This window comes from Neolamprologus multifasciatus, chromosome 4, assembly GCF_963576455.1.
Source record: "Neolamprologus multifasciatus chromosome 4, fNeoMul1.2, whole genome shotgun sequence".
Classification (NCBI taxonomy): Eukaryota; Metazoa; Chordata; class Actinopteri; order Cichliformes; family Cichlidae; genus Neolamprologus; species Neolamprologus multifasciatus.
Window position 1 is genome coordinate 19,191,045 of NC_140442.1, and position 19,586 is coordinate 19,210,630.

Here is a 19,586-nt window from a genome sequence, read left to right on the forward strand (position 1 = left end):
AAAGTGTTTTAATTTGAAAGCTATAACCGGAGACTGTTTTTTTCTTAATGTGAGTGACTTGACAGAGCTGATTGGGTTGTTTGCAGCAAAAGAGGAAGTTCCAATGGAGACCCTGAAACCTGCAAGCTAGCTTTATTCTTGAGCCGCCCTAAGCACCGAGAAGGGGAATGACAGGAACGGTCGCTGATAGCATTTTATAATTATTGTTGTTGCGGATTTGTAAACGTTTAGGTTTGTGTTTTTAAAGCCCGCTTTGACTTTAGAAATCGAGACTGTCGTGTCCGGACACAGGAGCATGTCTGCGGTTGACAGTTAGCGAACGAAAATTATTCCTTCATCCTTCTAGAAAAGCTAACTGGCTAGCCATCCGCTGCAGCGTTAGCAACTGGGTAATTTAGCATCAAAATGCCTGACACAAAACGCTAATTAAAGCTGCACACTTACGTGGTGTCGGCTAGATGCTGACAAAACTATATTTCTGTATTCAACCTAACGGTGGAATTAGCGTTGAGCTGCAATGCGGCTAGCCTCTGGGCTCGGCATAGCTAATTTAATGTCAAGTCTTTATGCCTGGTAGTCGAAAACCGCTTTATTCGAGCAAGGTTGAAATATATATATACATTCAAGGTACAGTCAGCGAGGCCAGACTTTGCTAGCTAGTTTTATGTAGATATCAGTTTAAGCAGTCGAGCTGAGCATGATGAGCTCACTTTGCGGTTACGTTAGCCAGCAGTACCATAGCTAATGTTAGCCGCACGATTGGCTAACTGGGTAACTAATGTTGGCTTATTACTGTAATTAACCAGCGACTAAGTCAACTGAAGACAGCATCCGAGCCAGCTAAACATGGTAAGTATAATTTAAACTCTGGTATTTATCCAGTTGTTCATCTTTCTTCCTCCCTTCCTGCTGAGGGCTAACGCAATGGATAAGCTTAAATCTTTATTCTACTTCTGAATATAAAGATCTGTCATTAGTGACGATGAATACATTAGCATACAACTGGCAGCGTATGGGGATACGTTGTATGCACTTATACCAGTATACCTTTTTTGTCATCTAACGGTTCTGAGGCCAGGTATTTCACAGGATGTGACAGCTCTTAAAGCCATTTTACGGCACAGGACGCCCATCTTGCAAAACCGCATATTTTGTTTGACTAGTGTTGAGTCTCGGCAAGTTGTGGCTTATTTGTGGAATTCAGACTTGCCTGGCATAGGGGCTAAAATCTCGATATGCTATCTTGCGTTCGGTAGGCAGGGCCCAACTTCCTCCACATGAGAAAACGAGGGTAGTGCCAAACTATATTACGATTAAGCCTGTGCTGTTGCCTTTTATAACTAAGTGCTTTACTCAAACAGCAAGCTGGTGTAATAATTGGCTATAAGAACAAGATACTTGTATGCCAGTGTATTGTTCTCTTTACTATGTGTGAACATGTGTATGAGGACTCTTTTTCTGTATGCACGATTGTGTGGTTATACCACGATTGTACACAAAAAACAAAGGAATTCCTCTAAAGACTTAGTGATTATATGCTCTGTATGGTGATGGATCGCTCATTTTGTTTGTACTTTACTTTCTATTACCTATTAGGCTTCAGAGGAGGCATCGCTGCGCGCATTAGAGGGCCTGATGACGGAGTTCTTTCATAGCTGCACAACTAATGAGCGAAAAAGAGAAATCGGTAAGTAAGGTCTTGCAAAACAGTACACTTAAGAAGTATGACCATGATGCAGTATTTTAAGGTTCCCATCAGGCTGGTCTGAAATAGAAACGACACAGAGCAGTGTAAGAATGTGTAATTGAGGGTTAATGTGCCTACCCCATAATCATCCACAGTAACGTACAAACGTTTCATGCGCGTTGACCACTCCTCCTCCTCATTTCCTGTGTGATTACCTGTTTTTGCTCTTAAATAAATTCAAAATATCTACGGTAATTAAAGAAGAGCTAAAAATGTTTAATTAAATATGGAAAAAGGAACCTAATCAATGCATTTCTTGGTGAATGTTGGTCTGTCATGCATATCTGTGGATAGGTTGACCACAACGTGCTCAGGTTGTGCGAGGATGGTTGACTCTTAACTTTAAACATTTCTAATTGGTACCAGCCCTTGCTAATTGTTACCAGAAGTACTATACCATTTCTATACCATTTAAAATGTCTCATAGCACATGCATTAACTTTAAAGTTGTTATGTGCTTTATTAAAGGGAAACCTTTGAGCTCAGTTCTTGGTTTTAAAAAAAAAAAAAGCTAAAGGAGCCTTTGTCTTTTGATGTAGATGAACGGTAGAGTTTCCTCTATGCCCTTATCCTTAAAATTCTTAAAAGATAGTATATTCGTGCATTGAATAGTCTGGATCTATAAATACAGAGATACTGTTGAGTGTCAGGATCATGTTTAAGGTGGTCTAAAATTGTTTTGTTTCTATAAAAAACATTAATCTTTTGCATTCTTGGTTTTTTAAATCCACTTCCTGTGTTGTGACGCATTACTTTCAGTCTGATTGCTAGCGAGGTGCTAGTATTGAACTACTTCTGTGAGAGCTCATGCTTACTTCCTTTTTTCTGCAGAAGAGCTGCTGAATAACTTTGCACAGCAGACTGGAGCGTGGCGCCATTGCATGTTCTTCCTCTCCAATACTCGGAATGAGTATGTAATGATGTACAGTCTCACAGTATTTGAAGTAAGTCCTGTAGGTGGAAGATGCATGTTCTCAGTTCAAAGTACTAGCAAGAGCTTTCTCTCTTCTTTTTTTTAACATTTTGTTTTCAGATAATTTTAGATACTTAATACATGCATACTGCAAGAAGAGGCGTATGTTAACAAGAATGTGTTTCATGGCCTTTTCCTGTTTCCTCATTCTTTATAATTCTGCAAGTGAAGTTAGTTAAAAGTGTAGCAAATTTTCCACAGAAGAAAAGAATGAGCATAAAGTGCCCTTTAAAAACTGCATTTAACTTAAATGTGTATCTGAAATGCCAAATTTTTTTTATCCTCGTTATATTATGTTTCAGACTAATCTTAAATGGATTACATCTTTTATTTAATATAAAACCTTTACTGAAGTATTCCCTTTCTTGCATATGACATCCTACTTTTATCCGTGGGTTGTGGGGTTGTTGTACAGCTGATTGGGACATGTGCCTTAATTCAACATAATTTAGAACTGAAAACATCAGCCTTGACTTTCTCTCACTATCTGTGGTGTATGTTAGAGTTAAAACCAAGCTATGAGATTTAGAGAATTTCCTGCAAGCTGTGATTTAAGTCTAGTGGGAGCTGGAGGGGGTTGCAATTAAAAGAAGAGATAAAAATACCTTAGTTTCATCCAGGAGTCAAGAGCACTGAAACCTCTGATTCTTAAGTGAAAGCTGTTAGGAACTACAGCATTTTACCAGTCTATCACTAGAGTGGCCACTATTCCTCACTAAACGGCTGAGAATTTTCCCAATACACCTGAACAACTCAGAACACGGAAGCAAAATCCTGTGGTCTGATCCATTTGTTCCTAATTGCCTGTTCAGTTTATGGCTGCAGTGAGATGAAGCCTGCCCAAGCTTTCATAAGACAAGACGCAGGGTACACCCTGGACAGGTCGCTGGTTCATGGAACGCAAAAAGTGTGTTTTGCCACACTGTGTGGAGGGAACCAAAGATTGGCAGCTGTCAGTAGCAGCAGCATGATGGGATGGTGTTTTTCTTAGATGGTGGATGGTCAGGAAGGTCAGATCGAGTGTAGTTGGCTTTCAGGCTGGTAAGGTGATTTATAAATGTAATTGAGCAAGGGGGGGGGCATTAGCTTTGGGAAACGTAGCAGACCTGAAAATCCTGCGCACTGATGCTCCCCCTCATTGGTTCAACAATAAAAATTTCCTCCAATAACGAAAGAAATGTTTTAAAATGTAAAAGGCTTGCAGTATCTTCCCCAAGACGATTTGAGATGCTATACCTGGCAAAGGTGCTTTACCCAAGTGAAGGGTCCTTCCAATAAATTGACAAATATTTTTCCTTGGTCATTGTGGAGTTCTGTGCACAGATTGGGTGGGGAAAAATAATCCCTTATAAGATGGGCCTAAGACATTGTGGAAGTGCACTGCATATGTTTGTATAAATATGTTTTTGTCATCTGTACACGTTTTACAGTTGATTGCTAATTGTAATTTTCAGAACCTGGTAAACAAGATGTGGATTGGAGTTGCTTCCCAGGACAAGATGGAAATTCGCAGCTGTCTTCCCAAACTCCTCCTTGCTCAGCACAAATCTGTGCCCTATTTTATCCGTAATAAGCTTTGTAAAGTCATTGTAGACATTGGTCGCCAGGATTGGCCGATGTTCTACCATGATTTCTTTACAAACACCCTTCAGGTAAGGAGTAACCCTTGATGCTGTTTTTTCTGACCTGAGTGGTGTCTGTCATATTTTAGGCCTGTTTATTGAACAAAATGACTTGGTTTGCAACAAAAGTTAGTGAGGGTGGTCTCTCAATATCAAACCACATCTTTGATATTGATATTTATATGTGTCAAAACTTGTCATTATCGGTACAGGGGAGGTCATCTTTATGGGTGAAAGGGTTAAGTAATGAAATGAAGCTGATGAAGACACAAAAGTTGCATTACAAAACCAGAGCTTCTGTTGCATGGAACATATATATATGTTCTTGTGTAATTTAAAGTAGTTCGAAAAAAAATATCCCTTCTCTGTTCCTCCCTTCTGGTCACATTTATTCCAATTTCCTTTGAGGTTGTCTTTTGTTTTTCTTTTTTTTTTTGTTGTTGTTGTTGTGTTTTTAATCAATTTGCTGTACTTATGTCAGCATTTTAAGTTTTCACAAAGATGTTTTGAGGAAGTGGCACAGTCTTAAATAGAGAAGTTCAGTTATAATCCAAGAAAAATACATTTTTGTTTTAATCTCATGAGATATCTGAAATAAACCCAAATGAATTCTGCATTAAATTGTTCATTCAGAGTGGTAAGCCACATGAACTAGAGCTTGTTATCATCTTGTCTTGTGGTGTGTTTTGCTAATAAATGCCTCCTTAAACAGCCAAACTTAGTATGTGTAATGCATTTGTTCTGTAAAGGGAAATTACATTCAATAAAGGTCCTTTTGTTTTATTCTAAAACAGCTGTGTTAGGCTTTGAGTGTACGCAACGAAATAACCTGATCTGTTAACCAACTTCTATAAAGTCTGTCAGTAGGCTTTTAACCAAACAGCTTGGAAAGTATTTTGGAGAATTAGGTAGGTCACTAGGTAGTCGATAAAATTAACGTTTTGAGCTGTGTGTGTGTCCCCGTCAATCTCGTGTCTATAGTTGATCCAGTCCCCGGCTCTGGCTCCACTGGGGTTGGTTATGTTAAAAACCACATCAGAAGAGCTTGCATGTCCTAGGGAAGACCTGAGTGTTGCCAGGAAAGAGGAGCTCCGTAAACTGCTGCTGGAGCAGGTGCCAACAGTGCTTGGACTGTTGACCGGTGAGGACAACCTTTAATGCTTTGTGAACTCTTAGTGCTACTTAACAGGGTTCTCTCCCTGTCCCCCTGCAACAAATTAATATTTGTTTTGTTTTGTTTTTTTTGGGTTTTTTTTGGAAGATTCAGAGGTGTCCCTATATTCTAGCAAACAAACTGTTTTGCAACATTTTTGTTACTGAAATATAATTTTGAGGGATCTTAATATGCCACGTTTCAAAGAATGGAAAGGACAGTTGTAAATGCAGGTGTACTGTTAAGAGTAAAGTGCTACTATAAAAAAAATATATAATAAGGTTTGCTAACTTTATTTAGGATCAAATATGACAAATCAGACAAATCCTTCAGTATGTGTTAGTAACTGGGCACTTGTTTTCAGGAATTCTGGAGACATACTGGGACAAGCACAGTGTCATAGCTTCTACACCGCCTCCCTCACCCACCTCAGGGGAAAGCAGTGAGTGAATTGTCCCTTTCAATGGTTAAAATGGGAAAGACTTAAAATTGTGAAACAGGAGTTTGTTTCTTCTTTATTAACCATAACATTTTGTGTTTCTTGAATCAGTGGAATTGCTGGGCAGCTTGTTTCAAGGTAGCCAGTACTCAAAACTGCTTTGTCAGCCCATGGCAGCATTGGACAATGAGAGTCATCAGCTCTGTTGCCTTGTTTTGGAGTGCTTGGCCCACCTGTTCAGCTGGATCCCTTTGTCTACAAGTATTACACCCACCTTGTTGGCATCCATTTTCCATTTTGCACGATTTGGCTGTGATCTTCGGCCAAAGGCCAAGACAGACTCCTTCATTTCTTCCAACTCCTCCTCCTCAAATGGACAGCTTAATCCTGGGACAATGCCACCAACATCAAATGGAGGAGAGCTAAACGGACAGCAAAACGAGGCTAACAAGGTGGACCGGGCCCGGCTTGGTTTACTTGCCATGACCTGTGTCAATGAACTGGTGTCAAAGAACTGCGTGCCAATGGATTTTGAGGAGTACTTGCTGCGAATGTTCCAGCAGACCTTCTTTCTTCTTCAAAGGCTGACACGAGAAAATAATGCTCATACAATCAAGAGCCGCTTACAGGAACTTGATGAGAGGTATGGCTCAATTCTTAATTTGACCAGAGCATTGGTGCATGAACAAACTCGCTCTGTACAGCCATTTACTTACCCTATGACACAGGTATCAGCGGTATTCTCCCTCCATGTTATGTCATTGCCACTTACCAATTGGTATTTTGGTCACACCCCACAATATGACATTATCACATAACTTTACTTGCCATATGATACTATTGCAATTTTGGGCATCTATCAATAGTATTGCATTGGCATATATTGTTATTTATTACCTTTTTTGACTTCATTATGTCCTCAGAGTTAACTTTGTCAATACCCAATTAGGAAAAAGTTATCTTACTTTTTTTATGAGCTTGTCAGTCATACCAACACTATCACTAAAACCTGCCATAAAAGATGGGAGTCAGTCTGCAATTGAGTGGGGTCAAGTTGGCAATTATGTGCAATCTGTTTCTGATAATACAGCAATTCTGCCATCCCCATTGGTCTTTGCCAAGAATGTTTCCTTTTGCAAATATCTATTAGTTTCTTATAGGGCTGTGCGATATGACCAAAATCTCATATCCCAATATAAGAATTCTATCATCCCGATAACGATATAAATCACAAAAATGTAACATTTTTGTAAATTCTGTGAATCTTGGGCAGCTCGACTTGTGGGAAGTGTTTCCAGCTGCGCGTCATGTAGCTGGAGTCGAGTGTTTTAACCGATGCATGAAACCATACATTTTTAGACATAAGTTGTAACGGCCGCCGGTTTCTTTGTGAGTATTTATTACACGGCGTGCTGCGGGGAAAAGCCTGTTCTAACGTTTGAGTCTGAGGTTTATTTTTTAGCACCTGGCGGCTATTTTTTACTTCTCATCCATGAATAATCTGCTCTTTCACGTGATTCAGTTTATTTTGAAAAGTCTCAACAGGATCTTGAGCTTTATTGTGAAAGATTTATGTGGAACATAAACAAGCGGACATGCAATGGTGTTACCGTCCTTGTTGCTAACCACAACGCATAAAAACAGGCGCTTGTCCGTCCATAGTGTGGTTATATTAAATATAAGAGAAAAAATATTACCGTAAACAGTTTATTTTGCAACAGCACGAAACAAACGATAGCGTAAAATGAAACGATAGACATTTTTATATTGTCATCCGATATATATCGTTATATGGATGGATATGTATTATATATATTTATTTAAATAGGCTGCTTGCAGAGTGATAAGTTGTATATATTTTAATTTGAAGATTATACTAGATGTAGTCATTTTTACAAATTCTGTTTTACCTGTGTCTCTTTCATTAGGGTTTTTTTAAACACATCTGTGACATTGTAAATTTTCACGAGTGGTCAGACACATGCGCCACATTGTTATGCCCTTAAACATTGCATCCGCAGGATTATGAAACATTATGATCAAGTTACATGCTCCACTTAATCTGATAAGTAATAATATTGTTGACCATTTAGACCAAATATATTTTGAAATATTTTGTATTTAATATTTCATGTTTTAAATGTAAGATGTATGTCCCGACTTTTTGCTTCAGTTATTCCTTTCTTATCTTGCAGTTACCTGGAAAAGTTTACAGACTTCCTGCGTCTGTTTGTCAGTGTTCACTTGAGGCGAATTGAGTCAAGTCCTCAGTTTCCTATTGTAGAGTTTCTTGCCCTGCTTTTTAAGTACACTTTCAACCAGGTAATGATTACCTTTTCCACGTTCATGCAATGGAGCTGAAGATTCTATGTAAACTTCCTTCTCATGCACATTTTTTTTTTTTTTTTTAGCCCACCCATGAAGGCTATTTTGCCTGTTTGGACATTTGGAGTGTGTTTTTGGATTTTCTAACAACGAAAATCAAAAGCAGGCTACCAGACAGAGAAAGTGTCCTGAATAGGTGAGTCGCTCAAGAGGTATTTACAGAAACACTCAAAGAACTAAAGTTGATTTAATGATTTCCTATTTTGTCATTCATTGTTGAGTGTGAAATTGCTGTTGTGTAATGTATTCATGTGCCAACTGGGCAGGTACAAAGATGCCTTAGGTCTTCTGTTAAGGGAAGTTCTGAATCGCATACAGTTCAGATGCAATCAAGCCCAGTTAGAAGAGCTGGACGACGAGACTCTGGATGATGATGTAAGAACATTTAATAATGTAATAATATTACAAATATCATCTGCACTGTTTCATATTATCTGTCTATCTTGTAGCCACATGAAGCATTAAATTTGCAATACTTTAAGCATAAGTACAGACTAAAGAAATGGCTTCATCATCAGTGTCTGACTACTCTGCTTCATTTTGTAACCATAGCAACAGACTGAGTGGCAAAGGTACCTGCGTCAGAGTCTGGAGGTGGTTGCCAAGGTGATGGAGCTGCTCCCATCCCATGCATTCTCTACTTTGGTAAGAAATCACTGTTGGTGTCACCTTTTGTATTTTGTAAGGCAGTTTAGAGACGTTTTAAGTAGACCAGATCAGAGCTTTATTAGATTTAGATTTAGAAAATCTAGTAGCAGAAATGCTCATAACCTCATGATGACCCATTTATCAGCACAGTGTAGTTTTCTTAAACAGTGAAATCACTTGACAATGATGGCAAGAAGTATCTTCTGTTCTGCATTGTAAATTTTGTTGTAAAGGAGTACATTAATAGGTTAAACTGTCATCAAATACACACCAAGGTGTCTTAAGCCTCATTAGTACCTGCTCGGATCGACTCGCCATGGTTTTCAGGGTTTTCCATTAGGTCATAATGTAGTAGTGTAATAGTGTCATAATGTCATAATTAGGGATGGGTATCGAAAACCGGTTCTTGTTGAGAACCGGTTCCCACTGTTTCAATTCCTTGGAATTGTTTGCCATTTTTGCAAACGATTCCGTTATCGATTCCAGTCGCCCTGAATGACGTCACCACGTTGTGGAGCGTCATTTACCTGGCAGGAAACACGGCGCCTAAGCGGCTCGAACGCTCAAAAGTTTGGTTATGCTTTACGAGAACGGATGACAACAGGGCAACTTGCAATACATGAAAAGTAGATATTTCATTTAAGGGAGGAAACACTACGAATACACACGATGACCTCAAATGAATGTCGTGTTTTTAATTCCGCTCCGGACTCGTGAATCTCAACCCAGCAGCAGCGGTAACGTTTGCACGTCCTCTCCCGTTAATGCGGCAGGTAAATAATCAACTAACAGTGCATATTATGTTAGCTGTGCATTTAGGTGACCATGATGAGACAGACAGAGTCTGGCTGGCTCAGATGCTGGCAGTTCTCGCTGCAGTCTACCGTTAGCGTCTCCTTTCAGGCCAGGATAGACGAATGTCACCGAGCAGTGACTAAGTTTGCGGTAAAAGGCTTGCACCCATTTGCCACAGCAGATGCCCCCAATTTTCAGTAAGTGAATGTGTTTAATTGTAGGCAGGGACATTACTGGATATACTTGTGTAATTGCTACTGAATAATTTATGTTATACTTTGTTATTGCTACAGAAGAATATTTATTTTATTGTTTTACATTTACAATTTTTTTTCCTGGGGACGCTATGACACCCCATTAAAGAGCTATAGGCTGGATCTCTTAAGATCTCACTGTTGGGTTTGTAAGGCCATGTTACTCCTAAATTTCTATCTTGTTCAAAGAGAAGATATAAAACAAAGTTCTAAGCTAATCGACCTTAGTGTTCTCCTTTTTAAAAAAGAATCGATAAGAGAATCGATAAAGAATTGAATCGTTAAACAGAATTGAAAATGGAATCGGAATCGTGAAAATCTTATCAATACCCATCCCTAGTCATAATAGTACCTAAAATGTGACGTTGTCAGACTGCATGCCACCGATTGGCTGGTAGTAGCATCACTCGATGAGTCATGAGAATATCTCATTCACGAAAACCAATATCACCATCATTTCATGTTAGTACATGTAACAATCTCCTCCTTATTCTTCTTTTTGCTCTAAAGTTTCCAGTTCTTCAAGAAAATTTGGACGTATACCTCGGCTTACAGCAGTTTATTGTGACTACTGGCACAAGTAAGTACAATTTATTGATGGGGGAAAAAAACATTGCTTTTATGTCGACTCAATAATGACATCACTTCTGTAGATTAGAATATTAGATCGATCCTGTAACATTTGTTTTTTTGTCTTTTTGTTGTTTTTATCTAGGTCGACGGCTAAATATCACTGCTGAGAACGACTGTCGCCGACTTCACTGTTCTCTCAGGGACCTCAGCTCCCTACTTCAGGCTGTTGGACGCTTAGCTGAGTATTTCATTGGGGACGTTTTTGCTGCACGTTTCAGTGACGCCCTGGCTGTGGTAGAGAGGTAAGCGTGTATTACAAATGAAGGTCAAGATAGCCAGACTTTGTTTGCTTTAGTTGGCTCAACAAAACCTAAAACTCCAGTTTGAGTTAATGATTATCAACTTTCTCTGTTAAGCTTGGCTTTCTGCTTCAGATTCTGTGCACGCTCAGATTAAAAAGGGGGATTTTACACATCATATTACAGTCCTTCAGCAAAAAAAAAGTTCCCTGTGAGTTCTGCTTACTCCAATCAGAGATGTTATCAATCAAGATGATTAAAAATGTATAAAGAACATAAATAATATAACAGTACAATGAATCAGTGTTGCGAATAAGACAATAGATCGACCTTAAACTGGATACATTTAAATATTAAAGGTCACTGTCAAATATAAAGAAAGCTTTAATGTGTTATAGCTTAACTAGCAAAAGTTCATATGTAGCCTCCTAACTTTAATCTTTCTTCATAGCAAACCCCTCTGAATCCTATGTTTGTATTTAAAAATGTACGCTGTTAGTGTTGCAGACTTTTGTCGCCAGCATTACAAAATCTTATCTTGACATTGCCTTCTCTTTTTTGTGTGTGTGATTTATTTAAGTTGCTCTTTGGTTGTATGAATTCTGAGTTCTTCATATTTTAACTGATGGTTTTAAGGAATGAGTAAAATATCAAAAAGGAACATTTGGCTCTTTTTTTAAGATTGGTTGAAGTGACTTGTTATGGCTCCCAGACCAGCCTCTATGACCTGGAGACTGCTGTGCCTTCTGTGCTCAAACCAGACCTCATTGATGTGTGAGTATCATGTTTAAAGGAACATTGACCAGTAAAATTTTATATGTGATCCAACCATTAGAAATGAAAGACTCAAGAATCAAAGACAGTTTCATGCAAAAGAGAACAGGGAGCTGAGCGTGTGAATAGCTATAGGGTTTGTGTGAAATGTTGTGGACACTGAACAGCTGCCCTTGCTGCACAGTTGCCTTGCATTCAGAGCAACCTCATGTTTTACATAATAAAATGACAGAATATTTTTAGTCTGGCTTCAGTGTTTTATGTTCAGAAGATATGAGTTTATATGAGTTTTTGTGTGCCAAATACAATTCATGCTACCACGAACATGGCTTTAGACATGTCAAAGTTACACAAATTAGCAAATTAGGTAAGCAGTATAAGTAAGAAATGTGTTTTAACTCTGTGTGCGTGTGTGGTTTCATTTGTTACAGACATGCACAGGCTCTTGCTGCTTTGCAAGCTTATTCTCACTGGCTTGCACAGTTTTACAGTGAAGTCCACAGTCAAAACCAGAGCCAGTTCATCAACCTCATTAAGTCTGCCGTCGATGCCAGTAGCCCGCTCATCACAGCCAAGGTAGCTTCAATGTCAAGCATATTACAAATCCAGCCTTTACTATTCAGCTATTTATATTTAGAAAAAAATTTTTAGAAATAATTTGTGCAGAATCTTTGACTTAAGTAAACCTGTGTTTATAAGAAACTGCATGTCACAGACACAGTAAGTTTCATGTTGCAATAGTGGTTTAAAAATTAAGGAAGAAGTATAATTTAGAAACTGTTAACCAAAGCTTAAAACATGCAGTCCATATTCACGGTTTTTATATATGTCTTTAAGCTGATCTGAAACATCTGATCCATACAGTTTATCTTGCCCTAGCTTGTATTTATAACAAAATGTTGCAAATTTAAAGAGCTGTAAAATATATTTTTCCACTTCTAGTCGGTTTAAAAATTATTTACACTTAAATCTTCAGGTACCGGAAAAGTTGATGCTGTCAGCGTGCCATCTGATGGTCTCCATAACCTCTACAGTGAGGCCTGTGTTCTTGGTCACTTTGCCAGCTGTTCAAAACATCTTCAACCTGATTACTACACAAAATCAGACACGCAGACTTCCCCAGGAGGTAAATAGTGTACTTTTATTTTCCATCAATTATTATATAGTATCACGTTTCAATCACAGCATAACAATGTGAATATGTACATTTGTTTAAAAGGTTGTCGCCAATTTAAATTTTCTGTGTGACCTTGAACATGAAGTAAATGAAGTAATCTTCTCGTACAGGCTCACATGTTGGTGTGTAGGGCTTTATCCAATATGCTGCTGCTCCCTTGGCCAAATTTACCAGAGAGTGAACAACAGTGGCAAACACGCTCAAGCAACCACGCCAGCCTGCTGGCTGCGCTCACTCGAGAATATCGTATCTTAAGAGGCACAGTGAACATTACTTCACGGCAGCCTGGCCTGAATGACAGTCAGTATTTACTTAGGTTTCGTAACTCCTTATCTCTTTTAATTTTATTATGCTGAGTCACTTTTTGTCCACCTAATTACGTTTTCTCTCATGTAGTCAAAGCAGTCATACAGCAGACTCTGCCTGTGCTCAGAGACATAGTGGACAGTGTCTCCAGTGAATCCACCAAGTCACGTCAGATCTGTTATCAGAGTCTTCAGGAGTCTGTCCAAGTGTCCCTCACCCATTTTCCAGTGTTTATTCAGCAGCCAGGTCAGTTTAATATCTGTGGTTTGGGTCATTCTCAGTCTTAATGCCACAGCACATTCACAAGTTTTTGAACTTACTTTTTCCTTCCAAACACCTTTTAATCAGCATATGGTGCTAAGATGCAGTATTTCCTTCTTTTTGTTTTTACAGATTAATTTGTATTCTACTGCTGACTGACACTAATTTTCTATAAAATATGTTCATTTCACCACATGATAGCCAACAGCCAGTACTGAGATTAAAAACACAGTCCAAATCAAAAATGGACTTTAATTAAGCTTGTGGCTTTTTTTTTCATGGTTTTGATCGCCTTTTTAAATTTAAATACTTAATCTAAAATATTTATGATGATTTCAAACATAATTACAAAATTAAGAAATCTTTTATACATTCACTCAGGCTATTATCTCAACCCAGCCCATCTTTAATGGTCCACTTTTGCCTCTTTTCTGCTGGCACCTACTCGACTCGACTTTTTTTAGCCGTTTTCCATTACAATTGAGTATCACATCAGTGTGGGTGGGATCATAGCAACATGGCCCAGAAGTCCCATAAATGTGACACAAACGCAACACAACAATGGATGACATCAAGGTGATGGTATACCTGCTGCTAAAGCTGGGCAAACACTGCGATTTTTTTTTTTTTTTTTTCCCAGTCGCGTTATTCAGCTTCTGCTCAAACTGCACAATTGATTCGCAGGGGTTAGAAGTTCGTAGGTCACGATTCAGGGTCTCACACTATGCACCCCGATGCTCTGGTGCGACCTGAGTGCTCACACTGTGCGTCCATAAAAATGAAGGTTATAACAGAAATTCTGTCGCTCGCTCTTCCTCTCTGTCTTTCACTCACACAGACACGCACACCACCACCATCAACTTTGCTAAATTGCTAATGAAAAACACTGATCAGGCAGCTGTGATTGAGCAGCAATGTAGATCCAACTATTTTCACAGTTGTTGTGGTCGTGATAATTTTGTGAGGCCACATCGAAAAGGCTCGGATGAGCTTGCCATAGTTCTACAAGTTGTGCCTCCATCGCTTGTGTCCAGATCACACGCTGCACTGCCGTGCTGCGCCGTTTTTTTCGCTGACATTTGTTTTTGCGCTTGCGCAGTGTGAGAAGCTGCGATGACAGCCTCACGACCAAGCGATTGATGATCGTGAGCTGGTCGTGAGGTGTTAATCGCTTCTCGTTACCCCACGTATACTACACAATGCACGACGCACAATGAAGGCCAAAATCAGGCCGATCGCCAAAACGGTCGCACGACTCAAAAATCGGCTCAAAATGGGCCAAAAATCGCACAGCGTAAGCCCAGCATAAGGAGTCACTCTCGTGACTCGGCAACGTCACTCCCTGGCCAGTCAGTGGCATGCAGACTGTTGATGTCACATTTTCTAATCAAGTCAACTCCCTTAGCACCTCGGCTGAGTAAGTACTGAAAAAGTGCCAGGCACCTACCATCTAATGGAAAACCCTAAAAACTGAGTCGAACCAAGTAGGCACTAGTGGGGGGAAAAAAGGCTTTGTTGGCCACAACACAGACTTTTGTTGTCACTGATCTAGAATTTCAGCTTGATTCACTCACGTATATTTAAAGTCCACAGTAAAGCTGATTACCATGAATACTGCAGAAGATGTTTTATCTAACTTTAACCACTGCATGCAAGATAATTTCATGTAGCACCATACCAGATCCACATGTTAGGTAATCGCTTCAGTTTTGTTAATTGTCACTTCTCTTTTGTAGATGTGACAGATGAGATGTTGGCCTTCTTCTTGACGTTGTTCCAGGCGTTACGAGTCCAGATGGGTGTTGCTTTCACAGGACAGATCATCCACACGTTTCTTAGCATGTTCACCAGGTTAAAAAAAGCTTCTAGCTCAAGACGTCATGTCAAACAATAGCCACCTGTTGCAGTCACATTTAGCTTACGTCATCTTAACACTGAGTAACTTCTGTTGTTTTCATTTGCTCTAGGGAGCAGCTGGCAGCCAGTATTTTGCATGAGGGCAGTGCAGGGTGTAGGGTGGTGCAGAAGTTCCTGAAAATCCTACAGGTGGTGGTGCAAGAGCCCGGTCAAGCTTTTAAGCCCTTCCTACCCAGCATCCTTTCTTTGTGCATGGAGCAGGTCTACCCAGTTGTGGCAGAGGTCAGTTGCATCGCTGTTTTGTTTGACTTGTGGGTATGCTCTAAAATGTCATCTGTGATGTCATTTCTTTTTTAAGAAAGTACACATACTATACCTTACTAAAATATGAATGGATGAATCTCTGGTTTGTTTGACAGCGATCCTCTCCAGACATCAAGGCCGAGATGTTTGAGTTGCTATACCAAATACTTCACCAAAACTGGAGGTACTTCTTTAAAACTTCAGTCTTAACAAGTGTCCAAAGAGGAGATTCAGAAGACACAATGGAAAATGAGGCCCAGTTCACAGCTGCCATGCAGGTGCGTTCATGCATATAGAACAGCCCTAATACTTGTAATGTGACGTTTAAAGAACTTATAATTGTAATGTCAACTGTAGGAGAGGTGATTGTTGATATTGTTGAATCTCGTCCCACTAAATTTCCTGACGTGTGCTAAAATTTTCCAGGCTTTTGGACAGTCTTTCCTGCAGCCTGATATCCACATATTCAAGCAGAATCTGTGCTATCTGGAGTCTCTCAACAGCAAGCACAAGTTATACCACAGAGTGAGTTCAACTTTGTCAGGATCTTTGATTTTTAGGAGCAATGTCATAAACAAACCCGTTCTCTTTAAGTAGTCTGCCACAGTCTCAGGGCTTTAATGGTGCACGGATTTCACTTTTTGTGTATCTGCAAGTGCAGCATATTCATAATAATGGTAAACTAACTGTTAGAGCCATCAGTGTAAGTTCAGCTTTAGAATTGAAACTAGTGGTCTAAATACAGTTTATTGGACTTGATACTGGACAGTAATTATTGCAGCTAGTCAAATGAGCTATACAGTGGATACAAAAACGTTGCAGATTCTACCTTTGGCCAAATAAGAGATTATACGTATGAAATGTGGCTCCTTATTTAACATGTAACATCCTGTTAATTCCAAAAGGTGGAACTAGTGCTCTGTTTTTGTTTCTGTTTTAGATGTTAATAGTATGACAGTAATTTTTTGGATCACAGTTTCTAATTTACAGAAATCTTAAGCCAAACCAATTGGAATTCCTTCTAACTAGTTTGTGTGACTCTAATAATAAGTAGGTTTAAATTAATTGAAATAATTTAATTTATTTATTTTGATTATCTGTAATTAAAGCAGCAGTGATGAATCTTACACAGTGCAACCAAGGCAGCACACATTTCCCTTGTCCACATGTGTGAATTCTATAACACATGTACTAACGTTACTCTCATTTTCATTTATTTTTTTTTTGTGTGTGTGTTTGTGGGTCCTTCAGAAGCTTTTCCGGACCTCAATGCTCTTCCACTTCATCAATGTGCTGCTGCAAGTCCTTCTCCACAAAAGTCACGACCTTCTTCAGGAGGAAATCACCCTCGCCATTTACAACATGGCCTCTGTTGACTTCGATGCCTTTTATTCGGCCTTCATGCCAGAATTCCTCAATGGCTGCCACGGTGTGGACAGCAGCCAACGGGCTGTTCTCGCACGTAATTTCAAGCTCGAACAGGTAAGTTCAGTGGCACTTTCTAAAAAAAATGCTGCACATGGTGTTCTGTGGGCTTGCAAGTTATTGTCCCCCAATAGGTTAATATGGGTAAATGTATCTCAGGGACTGTTGGCACACACAGGAATTTCCACTTGTTGCACAAATAATTTGGCAACAGTACTTAGATTGCTCCAACAGCTGTACATAGAAATCAAATTAGTCTTCTTTTTTTTTTCTTTTTTTTTTTTTAGAATTGTAATAGCTTATCTGCTATTTGCTGCTACCCCATCTCCTTGCATTCTGTTAAACTTTGGCTGCACAATAAATAATTAGTTAACATTATAAAAACACGCAAGTGTTTTCATTTGTCTGATAAGACCACTCCTCTGGACTGTTTTTGTTTTTTGTTTTGTTTTTTGGGTTGTTTTTCATGTGTGGATGTGCATAAATGACATTTTTCAGAGTTTCTGGTTGTGTAGGCAAAACTACTCCCTTATTTTTCTTCGAACTTACATGAGTTTGTAGCCCTCACATCAGTCACAGTGAACATCCACCAACCTCTAAGTCTAACAAAGTAAATAAACACCCTTCGTGCTGCTGTATATTAATGTTGACATACTGGGTATAATGAGAGCCAACATAGTGGAGCCAGCCAACTTCCTGTTCATCCATTTCTACAAAAATTAGCTGAAGGTAGGGAAGCCAGTTCGGTCTGTGTGTGCATTTACCTAATGTCTGCTGATTGGTCTATTTAAAGATTTGCAACAAGACGTAGCCACTTGATGGCACCAGTTTCCACACATTAATTAAAAGCTAAAAGCTAATAATCTTTAAGTGTGTGTGTAAGAAATAGCTTGTTGTGGTGGTCTCTGTGATGATGCACACTCTCAGCCTGCTGCTGCTATTTCATGCTTGAAATGAAATATTAATTCTGGACTACAGTATTCCCGCGCCACATTATGGTTCACCTTTTATGGACTCACTACATCACAGTCTGTAAATTTATGTCACGGAAATTTAGCTGAATTTCACTTACTGTGTAAATTAAGGGAATACTGTATTTCTGCACCTTGTGTGAAACGAGGTGGTTTAGGGGGGTGGGAGTTGTTGAGAAGTTTTGGGGCAAACCTATATATTATAGGTTCACTATTCTATCAGTCATGGCTGTGTCTACTTACTGGACATGTGTTTTTGTGCATTTCTTTTATAAATTAATATTAGTGTCTGTTCCTTCTCCTCTTTTCTAAGGACCTGCCTTCGTTCACTCAAAGCGTTCAGCGGCTGGTGAACGATCTTCGCTACTACAGACTGTGCAACAGCAGCCTGCCCACTGGCACCATCAAGCTATAGCACGATGACTGTTTGAACCACTCCACATACCGACAGGACTGCCTGTGCTGACCACTTTCCCCAACACTCCTCCAATTCAGCTTTGCTCCACCTTTTCAAAGTAACAGGATGGAGCAACACACATTGTTCGGTTAGGTAATTGGAGGTTGAGGATGCTGCTGATGTTTTTATTTGATTTCTACTGTAGAAGGTTGGCACATTATTATTTTCAAGGCAGTGCCCTCCTTGTGAATTGCCAATGAGTTTGGTGAGAAATGTAAACCTGGTCTGCATTTGGCTTTTGCCCAGACCTGGAGCAGTCTGAGCCAGGCCTTCTTTCCCACGCCTCTGCAACAAAGCTGGGCTGGGACAGAGCACTTTCAACTCATTTTGAGTTTTGTTTTAGTTTTCTTTAATGTCTGCTTTTATTCATTTTGCCTTTTTAATCTCCAAAGGAGAGAGACTCTCAACTTAAGATCTTTCATATCATTCCATTCTGAAAAGAGAAAACCTGCTTGAATAATAAAGTGCTTTTTTAATAAAACCTTTGGCTGGTCTCTGTGCCCTCTGCTGGTCATCTTATAGTATTCATAATGAGAATTTTTTATTAGAGATTATGTTTTCCTTTACTTCACCACAGTCATCTACTGTAGAATATGTTTTAGCCTTTTTATTTATTTTTTGTTTTGTTTATTTGTAATATGCAAAAAATGTTCCTTTTCTGATCCACTGGCAGAACATGTCTTAACTCTAAGAAAAAACCAACAGAAGCCTTGAAACATGACATCACATAAAATCAATCACATGACAAATATGTGCAGACTCATGTGTACAAGGTGGAAAAGAACAATGATGCATTTTCCTAAATTATGAAAAGATGTCACAAACTCAAGCAGCAAAGACATGGCTCTAATGTTGTCTGGCTTTGTGTATCCTAAGCTTACATTAAATGTGACTGCTTAGCGGACTCTGTCAACTGCACTCAGTTTGATAAGAGAGGATTTTGGTTACAAAATGTCACCTTGATGCTGATTGGTACCGTGCAGTCTAGTCAGCGTCAAGTCTAGACTGCAAAAAAGATGATGCTTAGGAAAATTTAAAGGAAGCAGCAGTTTATTGAAAAATCTGCAAATATAAATCCATATATAAGGGAATTTTAACAAAACTGAAGTCAATATGACCAACTTTATACGTCTGCACTGTCTGTATTGGCGTGGCTGTAGCTCATGT

The 19,586-nt window shown here is 39.2% G+C and overlaps 1 protein-coding gene and 2 long non-coding RNA genes across 3 annotated transcripts; all 3 read left to right on the forward strand.

The window, feature by feature from the left end:
• The first annotated feature begins 97 nt into the window (after positions 1 to 97).
• Positions 98 to 19,412, forward strand: xpo6 (exportin 6). The gene is made up of 25 exons (XM_085156109.1): positions 98 to 389; positions 807 to 849; positions 1,597 to 1,687; positions 2,579 to 2,691; positions 4,175 to 4,372; positions 5,324 to 5,483; positions 5,860 to 5,937; positions 6,046 to 6,577; positions 8,130 to 8,256; positions 8,346 to 8,455; positions 8,586 to 8,694; positions 8,872 to 8,964; positions 10,527 to 10,596; positions 10,732 to 10,891; positions 11,570 to 11,662; positions 12,094 to 12,238; positions 12,639 to 12,788; positions 12,950 to 13,139; positions 13,236 to 13,391; positions 15,143 to 15,257; positions 15,374 to 15,545; positions 15,683 to 15,844; positions 15,993 to 16,091; positions 16,818 to 17,048; positions 18,276 to 19,412. The coding sequence occupies exons 2-25, from the start codon at positions 847 to 849 to the stop codon at positions 18,375 to 18,377; spliced, it is 3,459 nt and encodes a 1,152-aa protein (XP_085012235.1). The 5' UTR covers positions 98 to 389; positions 807 to 846; the 3' UTR covers positions 18,378 to 19,412.
• LOC146520293 (uncharacterized) lies at positions 2,698 to 3,795 on the forward strand. Its single transcript, XR_014873613.1, has 2 exons — positions 2,698 to 3,405; positions 3,731 to 3,795. It is a non-coding gene; the product is annotated as an uncharacterized LOC146520293 (long non-coding RNA).
• Positions 8,971 to 10,477, forward strand: LOC146520294 (uncharacterized). The gene is made up of 2 exons (XR_014873614.1): positions 8,971 to 9,740; positions 9,787 to 10,477. It is a non-coding gene; the product is annotated as an uncharacterized LOC146520294 (long non-coding RNA).
• Positions 19,413 to 19,586: the final 174 nt, after the last annotated feature.

Bases quoted from the DNA above. Each gene is read 5' to 3' on its own strand.
- xpo6 (XM_085156109.1), top strand. The intron at 8,695-8,871 runs GTAAGAACATTT...TTGTAACCATAG, and splicing joins ACGAGACTCTGGATGATGAT to CAACAGACTGAGTGGCAAAG. The intron at 15,258-15,373 runs GTTAAAAAAAGC...CATTTGCTCTAG, and splicing joins TTTCTTAGCATGTTCACCAG to GGAGCAGCTGGCAGCCAGTA.